Here is a 25,656-nt window from a genome sequence, read left to right as displayed (position 1 = left end):
GCCGGGCAAGCAAGCTCCTGCAATGCATATTCTGCCAATTCTGGCCAGGTGTCTAATTTGGATGCCCAGTAATCAAATGGGAATGACGGTTGAGGGAGAACGTCGATAAGGGATGAAAAATAGTTTGTAACCATACTGGACAAATGTTGTCTCCTGTCACTTTGAATTGATGCTGCAGTACCTGTCCTGTCTGCGGTCATAGAAAAATCACTCCACAACCTGGTCAGAAAACCCCTCTGGCCAACGCCACTTCTGATTTCTGCCCCTCTAACACCTCTGGTCTGCTGGCCCCTGGAGCTCGTGTGAGAACGATCACGGGCGCTGTGTGCAGGGAATGCCAGAAGCAAACGGTCAACAAGAGTTGATTGTTTTGTTGCTAATATTAGTTCCAAGTTCTCATGTGGCATAATATTTTGCAATTTGCCTTTATAGCGAGGATCAAGGAGGCAGGCCAACCAGTAATCGTCATCGTTCATCATTTTTGTAATGCGTGTGTCCCTTTTGAGGATACGCAAGGCATAATCCGCCATGTGGGCCAAAGTTCCCGTTGTCAAATCTGCGGTTGTGCTTGGTTGAGGGGCAGTTGCAGGCAAATCTACGTCACTTGTGTCCCTCAAAAAACCAGAACCCGGCCTTGCCACGCCACCAATTTCCCGTGCCCCCGGGAAAGCTTCCTCATTAAAAATATACTCATCCCCATCATCCTCCTCATCCTCCACCTCCTCTTCGCCCGGTACCTCGTCATGTACACTGCCCTGACCAGACAATCGCTGACTGTCATCAAGGCTTTCCTCTTCCTCTGGTGCAGACGCCTGATCCTTTATGTGCGTCAAACTTTGCATCAGCAGACGCATTAGGGGGATGCTCATGCTTATTATGGCGTTGTCTGCACTAACCAGCCGTGTGCATTCCTCAAAACACTGAAGGACTTGACACATGTCTTGAATCTTCGACCACTGCACACCTGACAACTCCATGTCTGCCATCCTACTGCCTGCCCGTGTATGTGTATCCTCCCACAAAAACATAACAGCCCGCCTCTGTTCGCACAGTCTCTGAAGCATGTGCAGTGTTGAGTTCCACCTTGTTGCAACGTCTATGATTAGGCGATGCTGGGGAAGGTTCAAAGAACGCTGATAGGTCTGCATACGGCTGGAGTGTACAGGCGAACGGCGGATATGTGCGCAAAGTCCACGCACTTTGAGGAGCAGGTCGGATAACCCCGGATAACTTTTCAGGAAGCACTGCACCACCAGGTTTAAGGTGTGAGCCAGGCAAGGAATGTGTTTCAGTTGGGAAAGGGAGATGGCAGCCATGAAATTCCTTCCGTTATCACTCACTACCTTGCCTGCCTCAAGATCTACAGTGCCCAGCCACGACTGCGTTTCTTGCTGCAAGAACTCGGACAGAACTTCCGCGGTGTGTCTATTGTCGCCCAAACACTTCATAGCCAATACAGCCTGCTGACGTTTGCCAGTAGCTGCCCCATAATGGGAGACCTGGTGTGCAACAGTGGCAGGTGCGGATGGAGTGTTTGTGCGACTGCGGTCTGTGGACGAGCTCTTGCTTCTGCAGGAGGACGAGGAGGAGGAGGAGGAGGAGGGGGTGCGAACGGCTACAGACAACTGTTTACTAGACCGTGGGCTAGGCAGAACTGTCCCAAACTTGCTGTCCCCTGTGGACCCTGAATCCACCACATTTACCCAGTGTGCCGTGATGGACACGTAACGTCCCTGGCCATGCCTACTGGTCCATGCATCTGTTGTCAGGTGCACCTTTGTGCTCACAGATTGCCTGAGTGCATGGACGATGCGCTCTTTAACATGCTGGTGGAGGGCTGGGATGGCTTTTCTGGAAAAAAAGTGTCGACTGGGTAGCTCGTAGCGTGGTACAGCGTAGTCCATCAGGTCTTTGAAAGCTTCGCTTTCAACTAACCGGTAGGGCATCATCTCTAACGAGATTAGTCTAGCTATGTGGGCGTTCAAACCCTGTGTACGCGGATGCGAGGCTAAGTATTTCCTTTTTCAAACCATAGTCTCATGTAGGGTGAGCTGGACTGGAGAGCTGGAGATCGTGGAACTAGCGGGGGTGCCGGTGGACATGGCAGACTGAGAGACGGTGGGAGATGGTATTGTTGCCGCCGGTGCCCTAGATGCAGTGTTTCCTACTACGAAACTGGTGATTCCCTGACCCTGACTGCTTTGGCCTGGCAAAGATACCTGCACAGATACAGCAGGTGGTGCGCTAAATGGTGGTCCTACACTGCCGGAAGGGATGTTGCGTTGATGACTAGCTTCATTGGCCGAGGGTGCAACAACCTTAAGGGACGTTTGGTAGTTAGTCCAAGCTTTCAAATGCATGGTGGTTAAATGTCTATGCATGCAACTAGTATTGAGACTTTTCAGATTCTGACCTCTGCTTAAGGAAGTAGAACATTTTTGACAGATGACTTTGCGCTGATCAATTGGATGTTGTTTAAAAAAATGCCAGACTGCACTCTTTCTAGCATCGGATACCTTTTCAGGCATTGCAGACTGAGCTTTAACCGGATGGCCACGCTGTCCTCCACCAGGTATTGGCTTTGCCACGCGTTTTGGGCAAGATACGGGCCCGGCAGATGGAACCTGTGGCGATGTTGATGCCTGCTGCGGCCCCTCCTCCTCCTCTGCTTCAGAACTGCTGCCGCCTGCACCCTGTTCCCCCAATGGCTGCCAATCGGGGTCAAGAACTGGGTCATCTAATAACTCTTCTTGTACCTCCTGCGCAACTTCGTCTGTGTCACCGTGTCGTTCGGTGGTATAGCGTTCGTGATGGGGCAACATAGTCTCATCAGGGTCTGATTCTTGATCAGCACCCTGCGAGGGCAATGTTGTGGTCTGAGTCAAAGGACCAGCATAGTAGTCTGGCTGTGGCTGTGCGTCAGTGCACTCCATGTCAGATTCAACTTGTAATGGGCATGGACTGTTAACTGCTTCACTTTCTAAGCCAGGGACGGTATGTGTAAAGAGCTCCATGGAGTAACCCGTTGTGTCGCCTGCTGCATTCTTCTCTGTTGTTGTTTTTGCTGAAGAGGACAAGGAAGTGACTTGTCCCTGACCGTGAACATCCACTAACGACGCGCTGCTTTTACTTTTACCAGTTTCACGAGAGGAGGCAAAAGAGCTAGAGGCTGAGTCAGCAAGATAAGCCAAAACTTGCTCTTGCTGCTCCGGCTTTAAAAGCGGTTTTCCTAATCCCAGAAAAGGGAGCGTTCGAGGCCTTGTGTAGCCGGACGACGAACCTGGCTCCACAGCTCCAGACTTAGGTGCAATATTTTTTTCCCCACGACCACCTGATGCTCCACCACTACCACTACCCTCATTACCAGCTGACAATGAACGCCCCCGGCCACGACCTCTTCCACTAGACTTCCTCATTGTTTTAAAAACGTAACCAAACTAACGTTATTTGTTGCAGTCACACAACTTACACGGTGAGCTATAACTTCAGTATGATTTAGCTACCCCTTTACAGGTTGGTGAGACCACAGCGAAAATCAGGCCCAATGTTACACACTCTTTTTTTGGTGGCTGCAAATTAGAGAGATGCCCCACACGCAGGACTGTCACTGAAGCACAAATGTTAATATTAATGTCACACTATTATTTTTTTTTTATTTTTATTTTTTTCAGGAACACTTTAGAAACCCCCCCCCAAAAAAAAAATAGATTTTTGCAGGGAGAATTTAGAAAACAAATGTAACAAACTATATGCTTTCTATGGGCCACTGAGTGAGAGATGACGCACACAGGAATCAGGAGTGGCACACAAGCCCAGAGGCCAATATTTTTCTACCAATGATTGATGGAGTTATTTTCTCTGGTAGATTTTGGAACCCAAATCAAGGAAAAAAAATATAGGCTTTCTATGGACCACAATTGGAGAGAGAGAGAGAGAGAGAGAGAGAGAGAGAGATGGCACACCCAGGAGTCAAGACTGGCACACAAGCAGAAAGGCCAATATTAATCTCCCATTTTTTGGGGGGGTTTGTTTTTTTTTTTTTTTTTTTTTTTTTTTTTTCAGGGAGACTTTAGAAAAAAAAATAATAAAAAAAATATGATTTTATCAGGAAGAATTTAGAAACCAAATAAAATAAAATTATTTTTTCAGGGAGAATTTATAAAACAAATAAAAACAAAAATAGGCGTTCTATGGCCCACTGACTGAGAGATGACGCACACAGGAGTCAGGAGTGGCACACAAGCCCAGAGGCCAATATTTTTCTACCAATGATTGATGTAGTTATTTTCTCTGGTAGATTTTGGAACCCAAATCAAGGAAAAAAAATATAGGCTTTCTATGGACCACAATTGGAGAGAGAGAGAGAGAGAGAGAGAGAGATGGCACACCCAGGAGTCAAGACTGGCACACAAGCAGAAAGGCCAATATTAATCTCCCACTGTTTTTTTTGTTTGTTTTTTTTTTTTTTTTTTCAGGGAGACTTTAGAAAAAAAAATAATAAAAAAAATATGATTTTATCAGGAAGAATTTAGAAACCAAATAAAATAAAATGATTATTTCAGGGAGAATTTATAAAACAAATAAAAACAAAAATAGGCGTTCTATGGCCCACTGACTGAGAGATGACGCACACAGGAGTCAGGAGTGGCACACAAGCCCAGAGGCCAATATTTTTCTACCAATGATTGATGTAGTTATTTTCTCTGGTAGATTTTGGAACCCAAATCAAGGAAAAAAAATATAGGCTTTCTATGGACCACAATTGGAGAGAGAGAGAGAGAGAGAGAGAGAGAGATGGCACACCCAGGAGTCAAGACTGGCACACAAGCAGAAAGGCCAATATTAATCTCCCACTGTTTTTTTTGGTTGTTTTTTTTTTTTTTTTTCAGGGAGACTTTAGAAAAAAAAATAATAAAAAAAATATGATTTTATCAGGAAGAATTTAGAAACCAAATAAAATAAAATGATTTTTTCAGGGAGAATTTATAAAACAAATAAAACCAAAAATAGGCGTTCTATGGCCCACTGACTGAGAGATGACGCACCCAGGAGTCAAGACTGGCACACAAGCAGAAAGGCCAATATTAATCTCCCACTGTTTTTTTTTTTTTTTTTTTTTTTTCAGGGAGACTTTAGAAAAAAAAATAATAAAAAAAATATGATTTTATCAGGAAGAATTTAGAAACCAAATAAAATAAAATTATTTTTTCAGGGAGAATTTATAAAACAAATAAAAACAAAAATAGGCGTTCTATGGCCCACTGACTGAGAGATGACGCACACAGGAGTCAGGAGTGGCACACAAGCCCAGAGGCCAATATTTTTCTACCAATGATTGATGTAGTTATTTTCTCTGGTAGATTTTGGAACCCAAATCAAGGAAAAAAAATATAGGCTTTCTATGGACCACAATTGGAGAGAGAGAGAGAGAGAGAGAGAGAGAGAGATGGCACACCCAGGAGTCAAGACTGGCACACAAGCAGAAAGGCCAATATTAATCTCCCACTGTTTTTTTTGGTTGTTTTTTTTTTTTTTTTTCAGGGAGACTTTAGAAAAAAAAATAATAAAAAAAATATGATTTTATCAGGAAGAATTTAGAAACCAAATAAAATAAAATGATTTTTTCAGGGAGAATTTATAAAACAAATAAAAACAAAAATAGGCGTTCTATGGCCCACTGACTGAGAGATGACGCACACAGGAGTCAGGAGTGGCACACAAGCCCAGAGGCCAATATTTTTCTACCAATGATTGATGTAGTTATTTTCTCTGGTAGATTTTGGAACCCAAATCAAGGAAAAAAAATATAGGCTTTCTATGGACCACAATTGGAGAGAGAGAGAGAGAGAGAGAGAGAGATGGCACACCCAGGAGTCAAGACTGGCACACAAGCAGAAAGGCCAATATTAATCTCCCACTGTTTTTTTTGTTTGTTTTTTTTTTTTTTTTTTCAGGGAGACTTTAGAAAAAAAAATAATAAAAAAAATATGATTTTATCAGGAAGAATTTAGAAACCAAATAAAATAAAATGATTATTTCAGGGAGAATTTATAAAACAAATAAAAACAAAAATAGGCGTTCTATGGCCCACTGACTGAGAGATGACGCACACAGGAGTCAGGAGTGGCACACAAGCCCAGAGGCCAATATTTTTCTACCAATGATTGATGTAGTTATTTTCTCTGGTAGATTTTGGAACCCAAATCAAGGAAAAAAAATATAGGCTTTCTATGGACCACAATTGGAGAGAGAGAGAGAGAGAGAGAGATGGCACACCCAGGAGTCAAGACTGGCACACAAGCAGAAAGGCCAATATTAATCTCCCACTGTTTTTTTTGGTTGTTTTTTTTTTTTTTTTTCAGGGAGACTTTAGAAAAAAAAATAATAAAAAAAATATGATTTTATCAGGAAGAATTTAGAAACCAAATAAAATAAAATGATTTTTTCAGGGAGAATTTATAAAACAAATAAAACCAAAAATAGGCGTTCTATGGCCCACTGACTGAGAGATGACGCACCCAGGAGTCAAGACTGGCACACAAGCAGAAAGGCCAATATTAATCTCCCACTGTTTTTTTTTTTTTTTTTTTTTTTTCAGGGAGACTTTAGAAAAAAAAATAATAAAAAAAATATGATTTTATCAGGAAGAATTTAGAAACCAAATAAAATAAAATTATTTTTTCAGGGAGAATTTATAAAACAAATAAAAACAAAAATAGGCGTTCTATGGCCCACTGACTGAGAGATGACGCACACAGGAGTCAGGAGTGGCACACAAGCCCAGAGGCCAATATTTTTCTACCAATGATTGATGTAGTTATTTTCTCTGGTAGATTTTGGAACCCAAATCAAGGAAAAAAAATATAGGCTTTCTATGGACCACAATTGGAGAGAGAGAGAGAGAGAGAGAGAGAGAGAGAGATGGCACACCCAGGAGTCAAGACTGGCACACAAGCAGAAAGGCCAATATTAATCTCCCACTGTTTTTTTTGGTTGTTTTTTTTTTTTTTTTTCAGGGAGACTTTAGAAAAAAAAATAATAAAAAAAATATGATTTTATCAGGAAGAATTTAGAAACCAAATAAAATAAAATGATTTTTTCAGGGAGAATTTATAAAACAAATAAAAACAAAAATAGGCGTTCTATGGCCCACTGACTGAGAGATGACGCACACAGGAGTCAGGAGTGGCACACAAGCCCAGAGGCCAATATTTTTCTACCAATGATTGATGTAGTTATTTTCTCTGGTAGATTTTGGAACCCAAATCAAGGAAAAAAAATATAGGCTTTCTATGGACCACAATTGGAGAGAGAGAGAGAGAGAGAGAGAGAGATGGCACACCCAGGAGTCAAGACTGGCACACAAGCAGAAAGGCCAATATTAATCTCCCACTGTTTTTTTTGGTTGTTTTTTTTTTTTTTTTTTCAGGGAGACTTTAGAAAAAAAAATAATAAAAAAAATATGATTTTATCAGGAAGAATTTAGAAACCAAATAAAATAAAATGATTTTTTCAGGGAGAATTTATAAAACAAATAAAACCAAAAATAGGCGTTCTATGGCCCACTGACTGAGAGATGACGCACCCAGGAGTCAAGACTGGCACACAAGCAGAAAGGCCAATATTAATCTCCCACTGTTTTTTTTTTTTTTTTTTTTTTTTCAGGGAGACTTTAGAAAAAAAAATAATAAAAAAAATATGATTTTATCAGGAAGAATTTAGAAACCAAATAAAATAAAATGATTTTTTCAGGGAGAATTTAGAAAACAAATAAAACCAAAAATAGGCGTTCTATGGCCCACTGACTGAGAGAGAGAGAGAGATGGCACGCTTAGTACTGGCACACAAGCCCAAAGGGCAATATTAATCTCCCTTTTTTTTTCAGGGAGAATTTCTAAAACCCAAAAAAAAAAAAAAATAGGCTTTCTATGGCCCACTATTTGTGAGAGAGATGGGACGCTCAGGACTGGCACAGATGGCACGCTCAGGACTGGCACAGAAGCCCAGAGGCCAATATTAATCTCCCTTTTTTTCTGGGAGAATTTATAAAACCAAAAAAATATTTAAATAGGCTTTCTATGGCCCACTATTTGTGAGAGAGATGGCACGCTCAGGACTGGCACAGATGGCACGCTCACAACTGGCACACAAGCCCAGAGGCCAATATTAATCTCCCTTTTTTCAGGGAAAATTTATAAAACCAAAAAAAAAATTAAATAGGCTTTCTATGGCCCACTATTTGTGAGAGAGATGGCACGCTCAGGACTGGCACAGATGGCACGCTCACAACTGGCACACAAGCCCAGAGGCCAATATTAATCTCCCTTTTTTCAGGGAAAATTTATAAAACCAAAAAAAAAATTAAATAGGCTTTCTATGGCCCACTATTTGTGAGAGAGATGGCACGCTCAGGACTGGCACAGATGGCACGCTCACAACTGGCACACAACCCCAGAGGCCAATATTAATCTCCCTTTTTTTCAGGGAGAATTTATAAAACCAAAAAAAAAAATTAAATAGGCTTTCTATGGCCCACTATTTGTGAGAGAGATGGCACGCTCAGGGCTGGCACAGATGGCACGCTCACAGCTGGCACACAAGCCCAGAGGCCAATATTAATCTCCCTTTTTTCAGGGAAAATTTATAAAACCAAAAAAAAAATTAAATAGGCTTTCTATGGCCCACTATTTGTGAGAGAGATGGCACGCTCAGGACTGGCACAGATGGCACGCTCACAACTGGCACACAAGCCCAGAGGCCAATATTAATCTCCCTTTTTTTAAGGGAGAATTTATAAAACCAAAAAAAAAATTAAATAGGCTTTCTATGGCCCACTATTTGTGAGAGAGATGGCACGCTCAGGGCTGGCACAGATGGCACGCTCAGGACTGGCACACAAGCCCAGAGGCCAATATTAATCTCCCTTTTTTTCAGGGAGAATTTATAAAACCCAAAAAAAAATAAAATAGGCTTTCTATGGCCCACTATTTGTGAGAGAGATGGCACACTCAGGACTGGCACACAAGCCCAAAGGCCAATATTAATCTCCCACTGTACTTTTATCAGGGAGAATTTATACACCCCACAAAAAAAAATACAGAAAAATGAAAAGGCTTTCTATGGCCCACTATGTGAGAGAGATGGCACACACAGGGATGGCACTCTAGCAGAAATGCCAAATTGCCAATCTTAATCTCCCACCAAAAAAAAAAAAAAAAAAAAACAGGGAATGTCCTACAATTACTATCTCCCTGCCTGCAGTAATCTCAGCCAGGTATGGCAGGCAGCAATAAGGAGTGGACTGATGCACAAATTAAATAAAAAGTGTGGACAAACAAAAAAGATAGCTGTGCAGAAAGGAAGGAACAAGAGGATTTGTGCTTTGAAAAAAGCAGTTGGTTTGCACAGCGGCGTACACACAGCAATGCAGCTATCAGGGAGCCTTCTAGGGCAGCCCAATGAGCTACAGCGCTGAGGGGAAAAAAAAAAAAAAAACTTCCACTGTCCCTGCACACCGAGGGTGGTGTTGGACAGTGCAAATCGCTGCAGCACAAGCGGTTTTGTGGTTAATGGACCCTGCCTAACGCTATCCCTGCTTCTGACAAAGCGGCAGCAACCTCTCCCTAAGCTCAGATCAGCAGCAGTAAGATGGCGGTCGGCGGGAACGCCTCTTTATAGCCCCTGTGACGTCGCAGACAGCAAGCCAATCACTGCAATGCCCTTCTCTAAGATGGTGGGGACCAGGACCTATGTCATCACGCTGCCCACACTCTGCGTTTACCTTCATTGGCTGAGAAATGGCGCTTTTCGCGTCATTGAAACGCGACTTTGGCGCGAAAGTCGCGTACCGCATGGCCGACCCCGCACAGGGGTCGGATCGGGTTTCATGAAACCCCGACTTAGTCAAAAGTCGGCGACTTTTGAAAATGTTCGACCCGTTTCGCTCAACCCTACTCTTTATAGCCCCTGTGACGTCGCAGACAGCAAGCCAATCACTGCAATGCCCTTCTCTAAGATGGTGGGGACCAGGACCTATGTCATCACGCTGCCCACACTCTGCGTTTACCTTCATTGGCTGAGAAATGGCGCTTTTCGCGTCATTGAAACGCGACTTTGGCGCGAAAGTCGCGTACCGCATGGCCGACCCCGCACAGGGGTCGGATCGGGTTTCATGAAACCCCGACTTAGCCAAAAGTCGGCGACTTTTGAAAATGTTCGACCCATTTCGCTCAACCCTAGCCAGAAGTACTTCCTTGTAGTGATGAGCGAGTGATTTCGTTACTCGAGGTTTCCGAGCATGCTCCGGTGGTCTCCAGAGTATTTTGGGCGTGCTCGTAGATTATGTTTGAGTCCCCGCAGCTGCATGATTTATGGCTGCTGGACAACCTGAGAACATGTGGGGATTCCCTAATAAACAGGCAACCACCACATGTATTCAGGTTGTCTAACAGCCGCAAATCATGCAGCTGCGGGGACACAAACAGAATCTACGAGCATGCCCAAAATACTTGGAGCATGCTCGGAAAACTCAAGTAACGAGCACACTCGCTCATCACTAATCTCTTGCGGAGATGGCCGTCTTCTGATAGTGGCCGCCGCAGGGTACTCCTATTGATTTGAATAGAAGGTGGATGTGCAGTACCAAGCCCCGACCACTAGAAGGAGAATCTCGGAAAGTGAGTACTTCCGGACGCCAGCGCTGACACTGATAACTGCTGATGAACGGGTGACAGACCCCGGCCGATCAACCATTGATGTCCTATCCTAAGGATAAGTCATCATTGTAAAAGTAGTGAACAACCTCTTGAAAGTCAATGATGAATGAAACAATGATGTCCATGAATTCATCCAACACTCGTCTTCCACTGAGATAATATGTACATTGGGAAGAACCAGCATTGTCAATCGTTGGATCGGAGGAGATAACCGCTGCCGAATTTCTAACGCCTACCGGTGGTTTAAAGCTTTAAAGTGAGACATGTAGAGAGCCTTATATTGCAGAAAACCGGTTTCCGGTCTATTATAAACATGACTTCTCTTATTCATATGGTTCCAGCCTTGTTCGTTCATGTGGGACCTCGCCATCAGAAGATAAGCCGTATTATGGATGCACGGCTCTGCATGACTGATACTCCTGAATGCTACAACACAGATGTCACATCAATGAGATACAGCACAGGGTTTTTTTTATCTTCTGTTACCAGTAAAAATGAGTGGGCAGGTATCAGATGCTATCACAAGATCAAAGGAAGTCATAACAGAACCCAGACTTATGGTTTGACTCAACGCCACCATATGTCATGTGTGCCTTCAGGAAAACACAAAATGCAGTCATTTCACAATGACCCCCGAAGTTCTGCCCGAAACAAGGGCTCTGCTTTCCTTTAAGGTTTCTGCTTCTCTGAATGACGGATTGACTTCAGGTAGTCCCATAACGTGTCCCATTAACCCTACTGGGCTCTTGTCCAATGTGGTGGAACCCTTTGGAAGGGTTTGAAGACACTAAATTCCTTTGTTCATTCCAGAATTTTGTACAGATGGCGTAGCATTTATTTCTGCCAAAAGGGGAACCGTATTAAAGTGGAAAAAAAAAATAACTCATGTAATTTGGATGTATAATTCACCCCCTCTAGTAGTTAAGTGAGAAGGATCTTGCTTCTCTAACCACTGATGATCAGGGAAGCTCCTGTAGATGGGTCTGGTCACCTCAAGTCATTGGTTCTCTGCTCTGGCTTGTAAAGAAGGAATCCAGGTTGAGAGACCGACCTCTAAAATGTCCATTTTCTCCAGTCCAGACGGGCCAATATGTAAATTTATCTTGTGCACCCCCTCCCTCCCAAGCTGGGGTCCTGAAGGTCTAGCTCTTATGGGGTCTCATATGACCTCACTTTAATGAGGTGAAGAAACTTTTTGCCCCATGCTCAACCCTAAAGATTTAATCCCATTTTAAGATGATATCACATATTTCTTCGATATGACATAATATTATGATTGCTGATGGTCTGACCTTCTGGTACTTTGGAGCCCTTTTTATTTTTAATTTACCTTAATACATGTATTTTGGGATATAAATAATTTTTGCAATTGGATTTCATTTAAAATTTTGCACCGTTTGACTTTACAGTCTATTTTGTTTCCTCGCACATTGAACTTTGTTCATAAATCAGCCATTAAAAATAAATAAAATAGTTACAAAAATTCTCCTGTCATTCAATCCTAATGAGCTCTCAGTTAACTGATTCAGCAGCCGGCAAATAGACAGTGAATCAAGGAGGCTATGGAAGGTAAAAGGTGCAATATGTTTGATGAACCCAGTTTTAAAAATTATTTTTAGTCCCGAAAGCACGTGGAAAAAGAACTATCCAGATTCACTACAAAGCGGCAGCTGCATTCCCTGCCTCGGCTTTTATAAAGGCCATAATTGTCTGTCTTGATTGAATGCGCCATACCATGTGATGAGATAGGTGCAAGGCATTATGGGGAATCCTATGAGTCAATGCTTGAGGTAATGTGACAGTTCTTAGGCTCATGTAATTTTCTGCTTTATGTAAAATGGCTGCAAGTTAACCATTTTCATTTTTTGGGGGGTGAAGGGAGTAATTTAAAAAAAAAAAAATTAATGAAAATCAACGGATCTAGTAAATTTCCTAAAATTGAACACAAATTCAATTTGCATCATATCGATCATCTCATCTCTACTGTTAACCCTATAGAGCTGCTTGATGACCACCTTGCATCCTCACATCCCAGTAAGGTAAATAGGCATCTATTGGTCACTGACGTGGGTCATTTTTTTTTTAAAGGGATCGTACTAAATAAGAAAAACCATGGCTGATTTCTTCCAGAAACAGTGCCACACCTTTGACCCCTGGACGAAGCATTTCATTGCGAAACGCGCGTCGGTGTGGTGGGTCCCCAGGAGCACTCCTTAGGTAATTATCATTTGGTCATTACTTTATACACTTGTATTATTTACTTGTTATCCATTTTTGCATGTCTGTACATGGTCACTTGGCACAATTATATGCAATGTTTTGTATTATGGAATAATTATTTTTACTAACATATTTGGAGTTGTCGCCTGGGGTATCCCACCGTTTTGCCTGTGCTGTGGCTCTATACCTGTTACTGTTTACTATTTTTAACTATTATTAATAAAGTATATATGTGTTTTACTTGGCCTTGTGTGAAGGATGTTTTTTTTTGGTGTTTGTAGTTACTATTCCCTTCATGGTCTGTATGTAGGATACATGTAGGTGTTTCCAGTAAGGTAAATACGCAGCTATTGGTCAGTAGGTCATTTTTTTTAAAGGGATCGTACTAAATAAGAAAAACCATGGCTGATTTCTTCCAGAAACAGTGTCACACCTGTCCTCAGGTTGTAAGAGGTATTACATCTCCATTTACCTCAACAGATCTGATCTGCAAACCCAAACATAACCCAAACTGGAATGCCACCATTTTTTGTTAAAAAACAATCAGCCATGTTTTTTTTTTTTTTAATCCTAGATAATCCAACTTAATATATAAAATAAAAATATAGATAAGAAAAAATGAACAGAACATTAATGTTAAGGACAAGAGATACATTTACGCATCAAGGGTGCGAGTTTCCATACCCGCAGTCAGTGAGACGCTTGTAGGGTACTTACTCGGGACGGGCTCGGATGTGCATTGCTCCCCCAGGAACCTGAGCTACTTCTGTCTTCAACGTCTAAAAAAAAAAAAAAAAAAATGAAATACAATTTCCGACTTCTTCTGAATGAGGTTTTCTTACAATATGCATTTTAAATTAAAGCTTCAAACTAATCTGCTGTTGGCTTTAATTAAGAATCCCATAAGGCAGCACAGTATTGATAATAGACATCTGACCCATCTACTTAAAGAAACTCATTTATATTCACTGCTGAATTCTTCGGCGCCCTGAAAAAGTCAAAAGGTCCAGCAACAAGAGTCTGTAAATCCTTTAAGACTTCGAATAAAAAAAAAAAAAAATTACGGTAAAGTAGATGTAGCCAAAAGTTTAGTACATACACGCAGAGCTCCCCCGCTAACGGTCCTGATGGCGCAGGACATTGGAGCTAGAGAAACATTTATATTAATCACCCATTGTTCCAAAATGCTGAAAATCCATGGAAAAAATGTGCAGAACATACAAGCTCCATGCAGGCAGATATGGGTAAGCAGGTTGCTTGGATGCAACAGCGCAGGCAATGAGGAGACAGTGGTTCTAAACCAACACTATAAAATCTATTTCTAAGTATATATGTGCAAGTAAGAACTACATGACAGGTTACAGTAACAGGGTCAATAAAGTATGTAAAGTATATCTAGGCAACGTTCTATTACATACTCTGTTCTCGTTATCTAGAGGTTAAACGACTGTTAATGTGCTTATGTCTCAACTTCACAGGTTCACGCTCAGTACTAGTCACCAGGCTCGGACTGGCCCACAGGAGAACTGGAGAATCCTCCGGTGGGCCCCTGTGCAGGAGTAGGCCACCACTTATATGAGCAGCACCATAAACTTGATTCAGCATATACAGTCAAAGTCAACATACTATTAATTTAACAATCAAACCAGCTTATTGCTATGGAATTTTGTGAATGAGTCATATTTGCATGTAGCTGAAAAGTGGCGCCATGCATTTGATGTTACTGGGGGGCCCATTGTATCGCAGTCCAACAACGATAGGCCCATCCCCGTCATAGTCTCTTAAACACTTCTAATAGTTACATTGGCCCTAGTGGGTGTCACCGGTATTTCTCGATAGGCCACAAGTTATAGATATGTGAGTCACTGGGTATACAGTGGGCTCGTCGCACTGGCCGTCTTCATTCCCTGAAGCATGTCCCCAGCCCACATCCTGTACCATACGGAAGTAACGGCCCACAGGATCGGTATCCTGCTAGAGATGGATGGTATCCCGAGACAGTTCGGATTTAGTCACAGCACTGCTACTGGCGCTGATCTTCTACTCAGCTCAAGCCATCTATAGCATCTGACCACTTTAGGTCCCTTCTGTGGTAATGGTGGTTGTAAGCCCACACAACAGCCACACCACCTGCCTGGTCCAGGTTCTGGGTGTCAACTCCTCATTTCTCGGCCGGGCCAGGCTATTTATAATTAGTAACTGCAACACAAGTGTCAACTTGACCTGGTACTGTCTTCAAACTCCTCCTGTGTTAACATAGGTTACCACTATTAGGTTTCTACCAGTGATGAGCGAGTGTACTCGTTGCTCCGGTTTTCCTGAGCAAGCTCGGGCGGTCTTCGAGTATTTATGACTGCTCGGAGATTAAGTTTTCATCGCCTCAGCAGCATTATTTACAGCTATTAGCCAGCTTCATTACATGTGGGGATTACCTAGGAACCAGGCCACCCCCACATGTACTCAGCCTGGCTAATAGCTGTAAATCATTCAGTTGCCATGCTGAAAACTGAATCTCTGAACACTAACAAATGCACTGAGGTCACCCGAGCGTGCTTGGGAAAACCTGAGCAACGAGTATACTTGCTCATCAGTAGTTCCTACTAATGTATTTCTTCCTTTACGTTCACTTTGGCCTTTGACTAGCAGATGACGGTATTCACTTGCAGTTACTTAGCTAGGCATCAACACTACTCGTCTTTTCTCTTGTCCACTTCCTTACATATGGACCCTTGTGCTACAGGACAACAGTGCTAACTACTGAGCCACTTGCCCTGTGACCCAAGAACATGCCACTGTGACCCCTAATGGCATATGATTTAACCAAAGCAATCAAATATGAAAAATATGTAAGCATGTCCTTGCTCAAATTCCCCATTATTGTAGTCATGCATTAATGCATTAATGCATTGCAATGTACAGTTGCCCGCATTCTCCACCATTTGTGATCACCGAAGGATTGAGCAGCCAAACCCGAAGTGATCAGCAGATCTCGCAGAGAGCCTTGAGTTTGTTTTCTCCCCAGCTGGGACAAACCCTCTAAATGTTCAGAATGAAACATAAATAAGGCTGCCACATGCTCTATACATTATACATCATTTGAATAAAAAAAAAAGAAATCTTGTGGTATTTGTTGTGTTGTGTATCCGTTGACATTTTTTTGGAGACAAATTTTTCAAATTTGGCGAATGTGGTTCATGAATTTTATCCAAAATCAAAAATGCTCTTTGTTTTTTTTAACTTTTAGTGCAAAAAAGTTGCGTTAAAATGACACAAAATTTGAGAAATATTTTTCACACGTATGATAAAATCGCTAAAAAGGTAGGTTCACATGGGCGTATAAGGAATCGTTCAGAGTTTCTTAAAAAAAAACTGGGATGATTTTTTTTCACTTGACTTCCGTTTGCAATCCTTTCTTTTTGTACAGCTGCAGTTATTAATTATCTACAAGACCTTTTAACAGTTTCCTATGTTACAGAAGTGTAAAATATCCGTAAAAATCGGATGCTAAACTGTGGCTCCCTATTTGATTTTGTCCACCTGTAGACTTGAATAGGTGAGCCTCATCCAATTTTCACAGGAAAATCTTGCATTCTATCATTTTTTTTCCCATGCAGATTCGGTCAGTGAGTAAGAACGTTTTTTTTTTTTCACGGACAGCAGGGCAGCGTGATTGAGCCCTAACTGGGTGTAGGATGTGGACACTGGAGTACATTTGCTCAAAAATGCTATGACTTTTAAAAAGAGCTAAATTATAAATCAGTAGAAAACATCTGCAAACACAAAGAAAAAAAACAAACAAAAAACAAACAGGTGAAAACATAAAATAGATTTTTTTAAAAAGGTGAAAATTAAAAGAAAAATAAAGCGTAAAAGGAAAAACTGGGTGGGGGAGAGGTAGACAAAAAAAGGTGCAAATGCAAAAAAGAATTTCGTAATGCAGATATGTGCATCTTTTTCTGCCGCAGATCATCTTTAAGGCTTGCCCAATTTACTCCTTTTGGGTTTCTACAGCACAGAGAGATCATCAAGGCATGATTGATGACCACTTTTTCAGCACGGGAAAAAAACGTTTAAAAAAAAAATCAAGCATAATGTTATTATTCCAAATTAATTTGAGCAAGGATGAAAAAAAAAAAATTCTGCATGACGACCTATTGCTTCACTACATTACGGGTGGGAGAGGGCGCGAGTGACCTCAGCACTGACTGCGTGCCAGTAGATTTTACAGGTTCACACCCTCACAGCCAGTGTGATCCCAAGGCTTAAAGGGGAGCTACGCCCAGTAATATAAACAGAACTACAGGGCTTCATTGTATCTTTTTAAAGACCATTCAAGAAACAGAAAATTTAAATTAGCCTTTTTTTCTTCTTTTCGTGATATCCACCTAAGTAGCCAACATTTCATTACACCATTAAGTGCTTTATGAAATAACTATAGCAACTTGTGTTATTACTAGGGCATCTAATACTCCTGCATTATACAAGCAGCCAAGTCATTTTATTTGGACTTGGTCAGTACCTCACTTCTCCTGCGGGGGCACTATAGGGAAATACTTGCTGCCAGACTACAGATTCCAACTGATTGCTGAGGTTCTTTGGTTATTTTTATTTTTTATTTTTTATTATTTATTATTTTACAGAGGTCTCCTGTATTTTCATAGTTCAAAGTCGGGTCTCTCTCTCTTATATCCTAGAATCAAGTTGACAATCCTGTTATTAGGGTGCAAATTGCCTCTTCAGGGAGGAGGAGGACTAGAACCCTAGCGCCACTTATTGGAACTAGTAATCCTTAAAGAGCTTTGAAATATGTCTTAAGATAAAAGTCAAACCTGAATCTCAAATTTGCAGACACAGTGTTTTGGGTTATTGCCCTTCATCAGTGCAAAGCACGAGATCTGATTTGTCTAGGTGAGAGGCCTCTGACTGGTCTCTAAGGGGTCTCTTTCCTTGTAGAGGGTCATATAGCTTTCACGCCAGTGTAAGTAGGCTTATAAGCCATGTAATTCTCCTATTTAATTCCCCACAGAAGCATTGCATGACTTAGAAGTCTCCTTACATTTCCATCCCACTTTCCACAAGGAGAGAAGATACCCCTTAGATGTTATTCAAGTTTCACTGTATCTCATGCCACTGATATATCCACCATTGATATATGAAAAATTGTGCATTCTTGCCAACAGTCAAACAAACCGGACCTAGAAAGAGGCAGGACTTAGAAAAAGCAATGCCCCTAATTTAGCAATTTGTGGGTGTTCCTGGGTGGTTTGAGGACATTGCTCGGGGCAAGACTTCAAGGGCAGCATTTACCATTGTAAACCTTGATAAGTATGAAATTGGATGTTCCATCAGAAAGATTGTGGGTTGGGACATGAATTTTTCTGATGGTTGTCCCCAGTTATCAGACATTATATCATATATATACATATATATATATACATATATATATATATATATATATATATATATATATATATACTGTATAGAAAAAAGAACTGAGCTCCGGCTATCAACCTTCTCCCTTCTGAGCACCACACTTTTGAAATGTCTTTCGAGAGATCAGTATGGGGTTTCCGAACGCAGATCCCCACCAATCTGAAAATCTTCCCCCGTCTAAAAAAAATATATAAAAAAACTTTCCAAAGTGTATATGCAATTTACTATATTTATGCAGCACTATAAATAATGTAAGTTTAAATTAAAGCGTAAATTTTTTTTACAATTTCTATTTTTTTTTTCATTTTTGCCTAAAATAAAAGTTTTAACAAAGTCAAACTTAGTGCCAATCCTTAAAGGGAACCTGTCACCCCCAAAATGGAAGGTGAGCTAAGCTCACCGGCATCAGGGGCTTATCTACTGCATTCTGGAATGCATTCTATAATGCTGCAGATAAGCCACGATGTATCATGAATGAAGAGGAAAAAGAGGTTAGATTATACTCACCAAGGGGTGGTCCTGCTGCGGTGGGCGTCGTGGTCCTGTCCGGAGCCTCCCATCTTCATAGGATGATGTCCTCTTTTGGTCTTCATGCCGCAGCTCCTGCTCCGGCGTACTTTGTCTGCCCTGTTGAGGGCAGAGCAAAGTACTGCAGTGCGCAGGCGTCGGTCCTCTCTGACCTTTCCCGGCGCCTGTGCACTGCAGTATTTTGCTCTGCCCTCAACAGGGCAGACAAAGTACTCCGGAGCCGGAGCTGCGGCGTGAAGACAAGAAGAGGACATGATAGTAAGAAGATGGGATACATCGGGGGCTTATCTACAGCATTCCAGATTTCAGTAGATAAGCCCCTGATGCCGGTGGGCTTAGCTCAACTTCCATTTTGGGGGTGACAGGTTCCCTTTAAGCAGAACCAAAACCTACATCGATGATGATGAAAAAACTAAAACTAAAATTCTTACAAAATATTCCAGCTAGTGAAAAGGAGTAAACCTTCTGGTACTGTGTGGTTACATTAACTAGATCTCCAACCCCCTAATTCCCTAGATGACAAACGCTAAAATTTTGGATGACTGCAGTCACCACTAGGGGGAGCTCAGTACAGTTTACAATGAACACTAGCTCTCTCTAGAGGAAGAGGGAAAGTTTTGTCAACAGCTCTAACAACGCTCTAACAAGTTGGAGCTCTGACGCCCTATAAAGAAAAGTGATGGAAAAAATTAGCTTAAAGTGTTAATTTACATGATCCATCTCCTACATGGGGGGGCGAGTGCATCTTTAGCGGCTGCACACTGGTACTCTGGACCAGCAGCTAGGAGGCGATATCCACAGTCAGCTTTTATTATGCTCTTTGAAGATGGTGTTTCGTGTTTTGAAGGCTCTCTACGGTGAAGGTTACATTTCTTGGCAGAAGAGGAAGTTGCACAAAACATAAGAGGGAGAGAGTGAAAACTGAAAACAGACCTTGCTACATGTGGTGTTTGACTGACTACGCAGAACTTGGCATTTCATGAACCGGACGGCGATCTCACAGTTTACTTCTGTTTCTAATGTGCAGTGAAGTAACAAATGGACAACCCGTTCTGTCTGTGAAAAGTTACGACGTGCTGTACGCTACACAAAGTGAAATACTCCAAGAACGGAACAATCCTTCCTCCAAAAAAAGTAGAATTAAAAAAGGATCTGTCACCAGGTCAAAAGTGGCCAGTTTTTGCACTTGTTCTATTCCCTCTGCTCCACTGTGTATCTCACATGGTTCCCCAGGGGCGTGCTCTGCATAATTAGCCTAAGAGCCACGCCCCCTTATAAAAATCATAAGAAGTAGCTCTAAATAAAAAGGACTATATCTCTGGAACCATAAGGTGGATTTGAAAAAACAAACAAACAAACAAACACAGAATGAGTCGAGGGGGGAAAAAGTATATAAAAACTAGGCACTTTTGATCTGGTGACAGGTTTTCATAAGGGATGAGCGAACGTGCTCAGTGATCTGTTATCACTCGAGTATCACAATGCTCAAATGTGCTCGTTACTTGGCGAGAAATGGGCGGTGCTCTTTGTAAAACTTGAATCCCCGCCCTGTATCTTTGGCGCCTGTTACGCAGCCAATAAGCATGCAGGGATTTCCTGTGAGTCACTGTAATGCTGAAGCCATCTTGGTTGTGGCATTACTGACATCAGCAGATAATATAAAAATACAGACACCCAAACTGTGGGAAACTGGCATGCAGAGCGAGGCCAGCAGTGGTGAGGGGGAGAGATTAGCAGCACTGAAATAGACAGGAAGAGGCAGTGGGAGTGACCAGAAGGAGAAGGCGCCCAACTGTTTTGCAGAGCACCAACGATCCTGTATTTCTCCATCAAAGAGTTAGGAGTTCACCAGTCTGGGAATTTTCCAAAGAGAGATCTGAGACAAATAAAATGGCAACCTGTGCCGTGCCAAGAAAAGCAGGGACTGACCACCAAGAAACCAACCACCACCAGCATGATCAAGCCCATGTCATCTACGCACTCGACTGCCCTGCTCCTATCCTTGCACATTCTGACTTACTAATGTAAGGGGTGTAATATTGATATGTTTTATGTCTTTAATATGTTTTACTTAATGTGATACTGCTACACAATTTGGTGTATTATCACTACTGTATTTTTGGTACTGCTACACTAATAACATGCATGACCATTAATGTTCTGATGTATAATATGTTTTGGACATTTGCTGTATGATAGGGAAAGTCAGTACCCCGGGACCATTCATCAGGCATAGCGCTAGGGGAGTAGTACCCCAAGTTGGCCACTAGATAGGGCATTACAGGGATAGCCTTATAGCACAGTGTTAGGTAGGATTGGATATAGTTAACTTAGGAGGGGCACGGTGGGATAAGTAAGTGACATCTTCCTGGGCTGTTCAGTTGGGGCCGGGCGCCCATGTAGCTCAAATGGGCTGGCTAGTCCAGGGCGACACCATGCCACACAACGTTCAAGAAGAGTGGGCCCAGCATCTTGGGGACCAGAACACCGGAGAGAGCACAGCAGCAGAAGAGCTAGCCCATGCAGAGTGACTGGGGCTGTAATACTGAGGAAGGAGGCTAAGCAGAAAGGGAGCAAGTAGATCAACATGTGGCAGATTTTTGCATGGGCAGCAGTTCTCAGATCCGGGGCGAAGCGGCTGAGAGCACCCCCACATGAGGCATAAATTCTGGGCACTGAGGACACTGAGGGACCGGAGGATGCGGTCCGTCCCGGGGACAGGATTAGCAGCAGAGAGAAGAGGCAAGGGAAAGCGTTGCCAATTGCTGTGATTGATTGTGTCCTGGATGATGTCGTGCTGAATAAGAGTTGAAGTTAAAGTGAAGCTGGACTGTGACTCTTTATTTGTGAAACAGCTTGCAAGGAGTCCAATACTACTCTGGAGGGACCCTGATGGTGCAGAGATGCAGCACCCAGGTATGCAGAGAAAGAGACATTACTATATAGAGAGAGGGAGCCAGGGTGCGATCCAGGGATTGCTATCGGCCATGACTACCTCCCTGGCCCCATCCTACACCATCATCAGGGACTTCCAATTCCTTGTCCCAGCACAGCGTTCAGCTGTGTCACCCCCAGGCCATGGAACAAAAAGAAAGTTTCCAGCCACCCACCAACCCAAATGCTAAACGGGCATATTTCCAGGCTGCTTGCCATGGAAATGTTGTCATTTAGGCTGGTAGACATGGAGGATTTCTGCCGACTCATGGCGGCAGCCGTCCCTCAGTACTCGGTCCCCAGCCGCCAGTTTTTCTCATGGTGTGGCGTCCCCGCCTTGTACCAGCACATGTCCAGGAACATCACAGATGCCCTTACCAACACCCTTACTGGCACTGCCCATTTAAAGACCAACATGTGGACTAGTGCTTGAGGCCAGAGAAGCTACATTTCCCTGACGGCACCCTGGGTGAACATTGTGAAGGCTGGGGACCTACTTCAATTACAGTTTCCTCCACCTCCTACAGCAGTTTCTGCACCTTCTTCTGTTCCTCCTAATTCTCCATCTCTGATGTGCTATCTCAGAGCACGTCGGCTACATCAGCCAGAAGTTGGAAGCTCTGCAGCACTGCCTCATCAAAGTGGCAAAAGGTTCCAAAGAAGCTAATTTGACAAACCACACACTGCAGTAGAGTTAAGGTACCGTCACACTTAGCGACGCTGCAGCATTACCGACAACGATGTCGATCGCTGCAGCGTCGCTGTTTGGTCGCTGGAGAGCTGTCACACAGACAGCTCTCCAGCGACCAATGATCCCGAAGTCCCTGGGTAACCAGGGTAAAAATCGGGTTACTAAGCGCAGGGCCGCGCTTAGTAACCTGATGTTTACCCTGGTTACCGTTGTAAATGTAAAAAAACAAACACTACATACTTACATTCCCGGTGTCTGGTCATGTCCCTCGCCTTCAGCTTCCCGCACTGACTGAGCGCCGACCCTAAAGTACAGCGGTGACGTCACCGCTGTGCTGTGCTTTACAGCTGGCCGGCGCTCACCAGTCAGTGCGGGAAGTTGAAGGCGAGGGACCTGACCAGACACCGGGAATGTAAGTATGTAGTGTTTGTTTTTTTTACATTTACAACGGTAACCAGGGTAAACATCGCTTAGTAACCCGATATTTACCCTGGTTACCAGTGAAGACATCGCTGAATCGGCATCACACACGCCGATTCAGCGATGTCAGCGGGAGATCCAGCGACAAAATAAAGTGCTGGACTTTCCCCAGCGACCAACGATCTCCCAGCAGGGGCCTGATCGTTGGTCGCTGTCACACATAACGATTTCGTTAACGATATCGTTGCTACGTCACAAAAAGCAACGATATCGTTAACGATATCATTATGTGTGACGGTAAATTTACTTAAAGGAATAAAAGACCAGATAGATCTGTGATTTTTGCCGCTGAACTTCCAACCAGGCATGGTCATGTGTGATAATGAGTGTAACATGGTGGCAGCTGTGAAGCACACACGCATACCATGCTTAGCACATGTTTTCAACTTGGCAATTCTGGCAGTTCACACTGCTAGACCCACACTACAAAGAGAACTTTGCATCTCCTCTTCCTGAGGTGGAGAGGTCTTCTAAAATGGTCCTATACCAGAAGGCCATTGTAGAAAATATGCTGAAAAAATTCCCATCAGACAAGGCTAGTGGCAGAGAGCAAGCTTCCTTACCCAACCATGGATGAGAGACCAGAGAGACCCACAGCTGAAGCAGGGGTGCACTGTCAAAGGCGTGGGTCAATTTAATGACACCAGCCCAGCACCTAGGGCCTGATGACCGGGTATTTTTGACAAGGAGGGAAACATTTTTAAAGATGGTCTAGCAATACCTGGCTGACCAATCCAGTGTTCTCCCTAATAGCTCTGCAACTTTCAACTATTAGGTCTCAAAGCTGGACACCTCGCATGAGCTGACCCTCTATGCCTTGGAGGTGTTGTGCTACCCTGCTGCTAGCGCCTTGTCTGAGCAGGTTTTCAGCGCTGCTGCGTGTGCAGCAGGGGGGGGAAGACCTGCTTCCAGGACTAAAGACAGGTATTTTTGAGAAATTATAAAACGCTTTATTTCTGCTTTGACTGCACCAATAACTAAAAGAGCCACCTTGTCAGAATGCAGCATTACTGCTGCACAAGGTGGGTCTTTTAGTTTCTAACGCCTAAGGGGGGGGGGTTAAGAGTCCCTTTAAATGGAAGAAGTTTGGGACCACCAGAAGTCTTCCTAGACCTGGCCGTCCAGCCAAGCTGAGCAATCGTGGGAGAAGAGCCTTGGTGAGAGAGGTAAAGAAGAACCCCAAGATCACTGTGGCTGAGCTCCAGAGATGCAGTAGGGAGATGGGAGAAGGTTCCACAAAGTCAACTATCACTGCAGCCCTCCACCAGTCGGGCCTTTATGGCAGAGTGGCCTGATGGAAGTCTCTCCTCAGTGCAAGACATATGAAAGCCGCATAGAGTTAGCTAAAAACACATGAAGGACTCCCAGACTATGAGAAATAAGATTCTATGGTCTGATGAGATGAAGATAGACCTTTTTTGGTGATAATTCTAAGTGGTATGTGTGGAGAAAACCAGGCACTGCTCATCACCTACCCAATACAATCCCTACAGTGAAACATGGTGGTGGCAGCATCATGCTATGAGGGTGTTTTTCAGCTGCAGGGACAGGACGACTGGTTGTCATTGAAGGAAACATGAATGCGGCCAAGTAGAGAGATATCCTGGATGAAAACCTCTTCCAGAGTGCTCTGGACCTTAGACTTGGCCGAAGGTTCACCTTCCAACAAGACAATCACCCTAAGCACACAGCTAAAATAACAAAGGAGCGGCTTCAGAACAACTCTGTGACCATTCTTGACTGGCCCAGCCAGAGTCCTGACCGAAACCCAACTGAGCATCTCTGGAGAGACCTGAAAATGGCTGTCCACCAACGTTCACCATCCAACCTGACGGAACTGGAGAGGATCTGCTAGGAAGAATGGCAGAGGATCCCGAAATCCAGGGGTGAAAAACTTGTTGCATCATTCCCAAGAAGACTCATGACTGCACTAGCTCAGAAGGGGCTTCTACTCAATACTGAGCAAAGGGTCGGAATACTTATGACCATGGAATATTTCAGTTTTTCTTTTTTAATAGATTTGCAAAAATTATACATTTGTTTTTTTTTCAGTCAAGATGGGGTGCAGAGTGTACATTAATGAGAAAAAAATGAACTTTTTTCAATTTGCTAAATGGCTGCAATGAAACAAAGAGTGAAAATGTAAAGGGGTCTGAATACTTTCTGTACCCACTGTATAACCCTGAAATGTGTGTGACAATGTGAACAGCGTGTGTATGAGACCCTCGTTTACTTCTAATCAGGGTGAATCTGAGTCCCTAATTCTGCCAGTTTTTGCTTCCTTCATAAATTCAACTGAAAAATTTAAAAAAAAAAAAAAAAAACATTAATTTTGATTTACTTAATTTTTTTTTTTTTAAATCCTTTTTAGGCTATGTGCACACGTACAGGTTTTTTCGCGTTTTTTTCACGTTTTTTCGTGCTAAAATGCTATAAAAACTAATTAAAACGCATACATTATGCATTCTATCATTTAGAATGCATTCTGCATGTTTTGTGCACATGGATCGCGGTAAAAAAAATGAGCATGTTCATTATTTTTGCAGATTTTCTGCATTTTTCCCGCAATTCTATGCATTTGGGAAAAAACGCACAAAAACACACCAAAAACGCGTCAAAATCGCGGTAATATCGCGGTAAAAAAACGCATGCGGA

At 42.8% G+C, this 25,656-nt stretch overlaps 1 protein-coding gene across 9 annotated transcripts in view; it reads right to left on the bottom strand.

Annotated features, from left to right (window-relative positions):
• The window catches only part of TCF4 (transcription factor 4), a 581,252-nt gene that overhangs the window by 418,480 nt on the left and 137,116 nt on the right, over positions 1 to 25,656 (bottom strand). For all 9 annotated transcript variants that reach the window (XM_069746012.1, XM_069746015.1, XM_069746018.1 and 6 more), the window contains exon 3: positions 13,653 to 13,714. In XM_069746012.1, the coding sequence (XP_069602113.1) occupies positions 13,653 to 13,714 (62 nt within the window). The remainder of the gene's footprint in view (positions 1 to 13,652; positions 13,715 to 25,656) is intronic.

The sequence above is a fragment of the Ranitomeya imitator genome, chromosome 1 (genome assembly GCF_032444005.1).
Source record: "Ranitomeya imitator isolate aRanImi1 chromosome 1, aRanImi1.pri, whole genome shotgun sequence".
Lineage (NCBI taxonomy): Eukaryota > Metazoa > Chordata > Amphibia > Anura > Dendrobatidae > Ranitomeya > Ranitomeya imitator.
The sequence above is the reverse complement of the archived record's forward strand: the minus strand, read 5'-3'. Positions and strand labels throughout refer to the sequence as shown.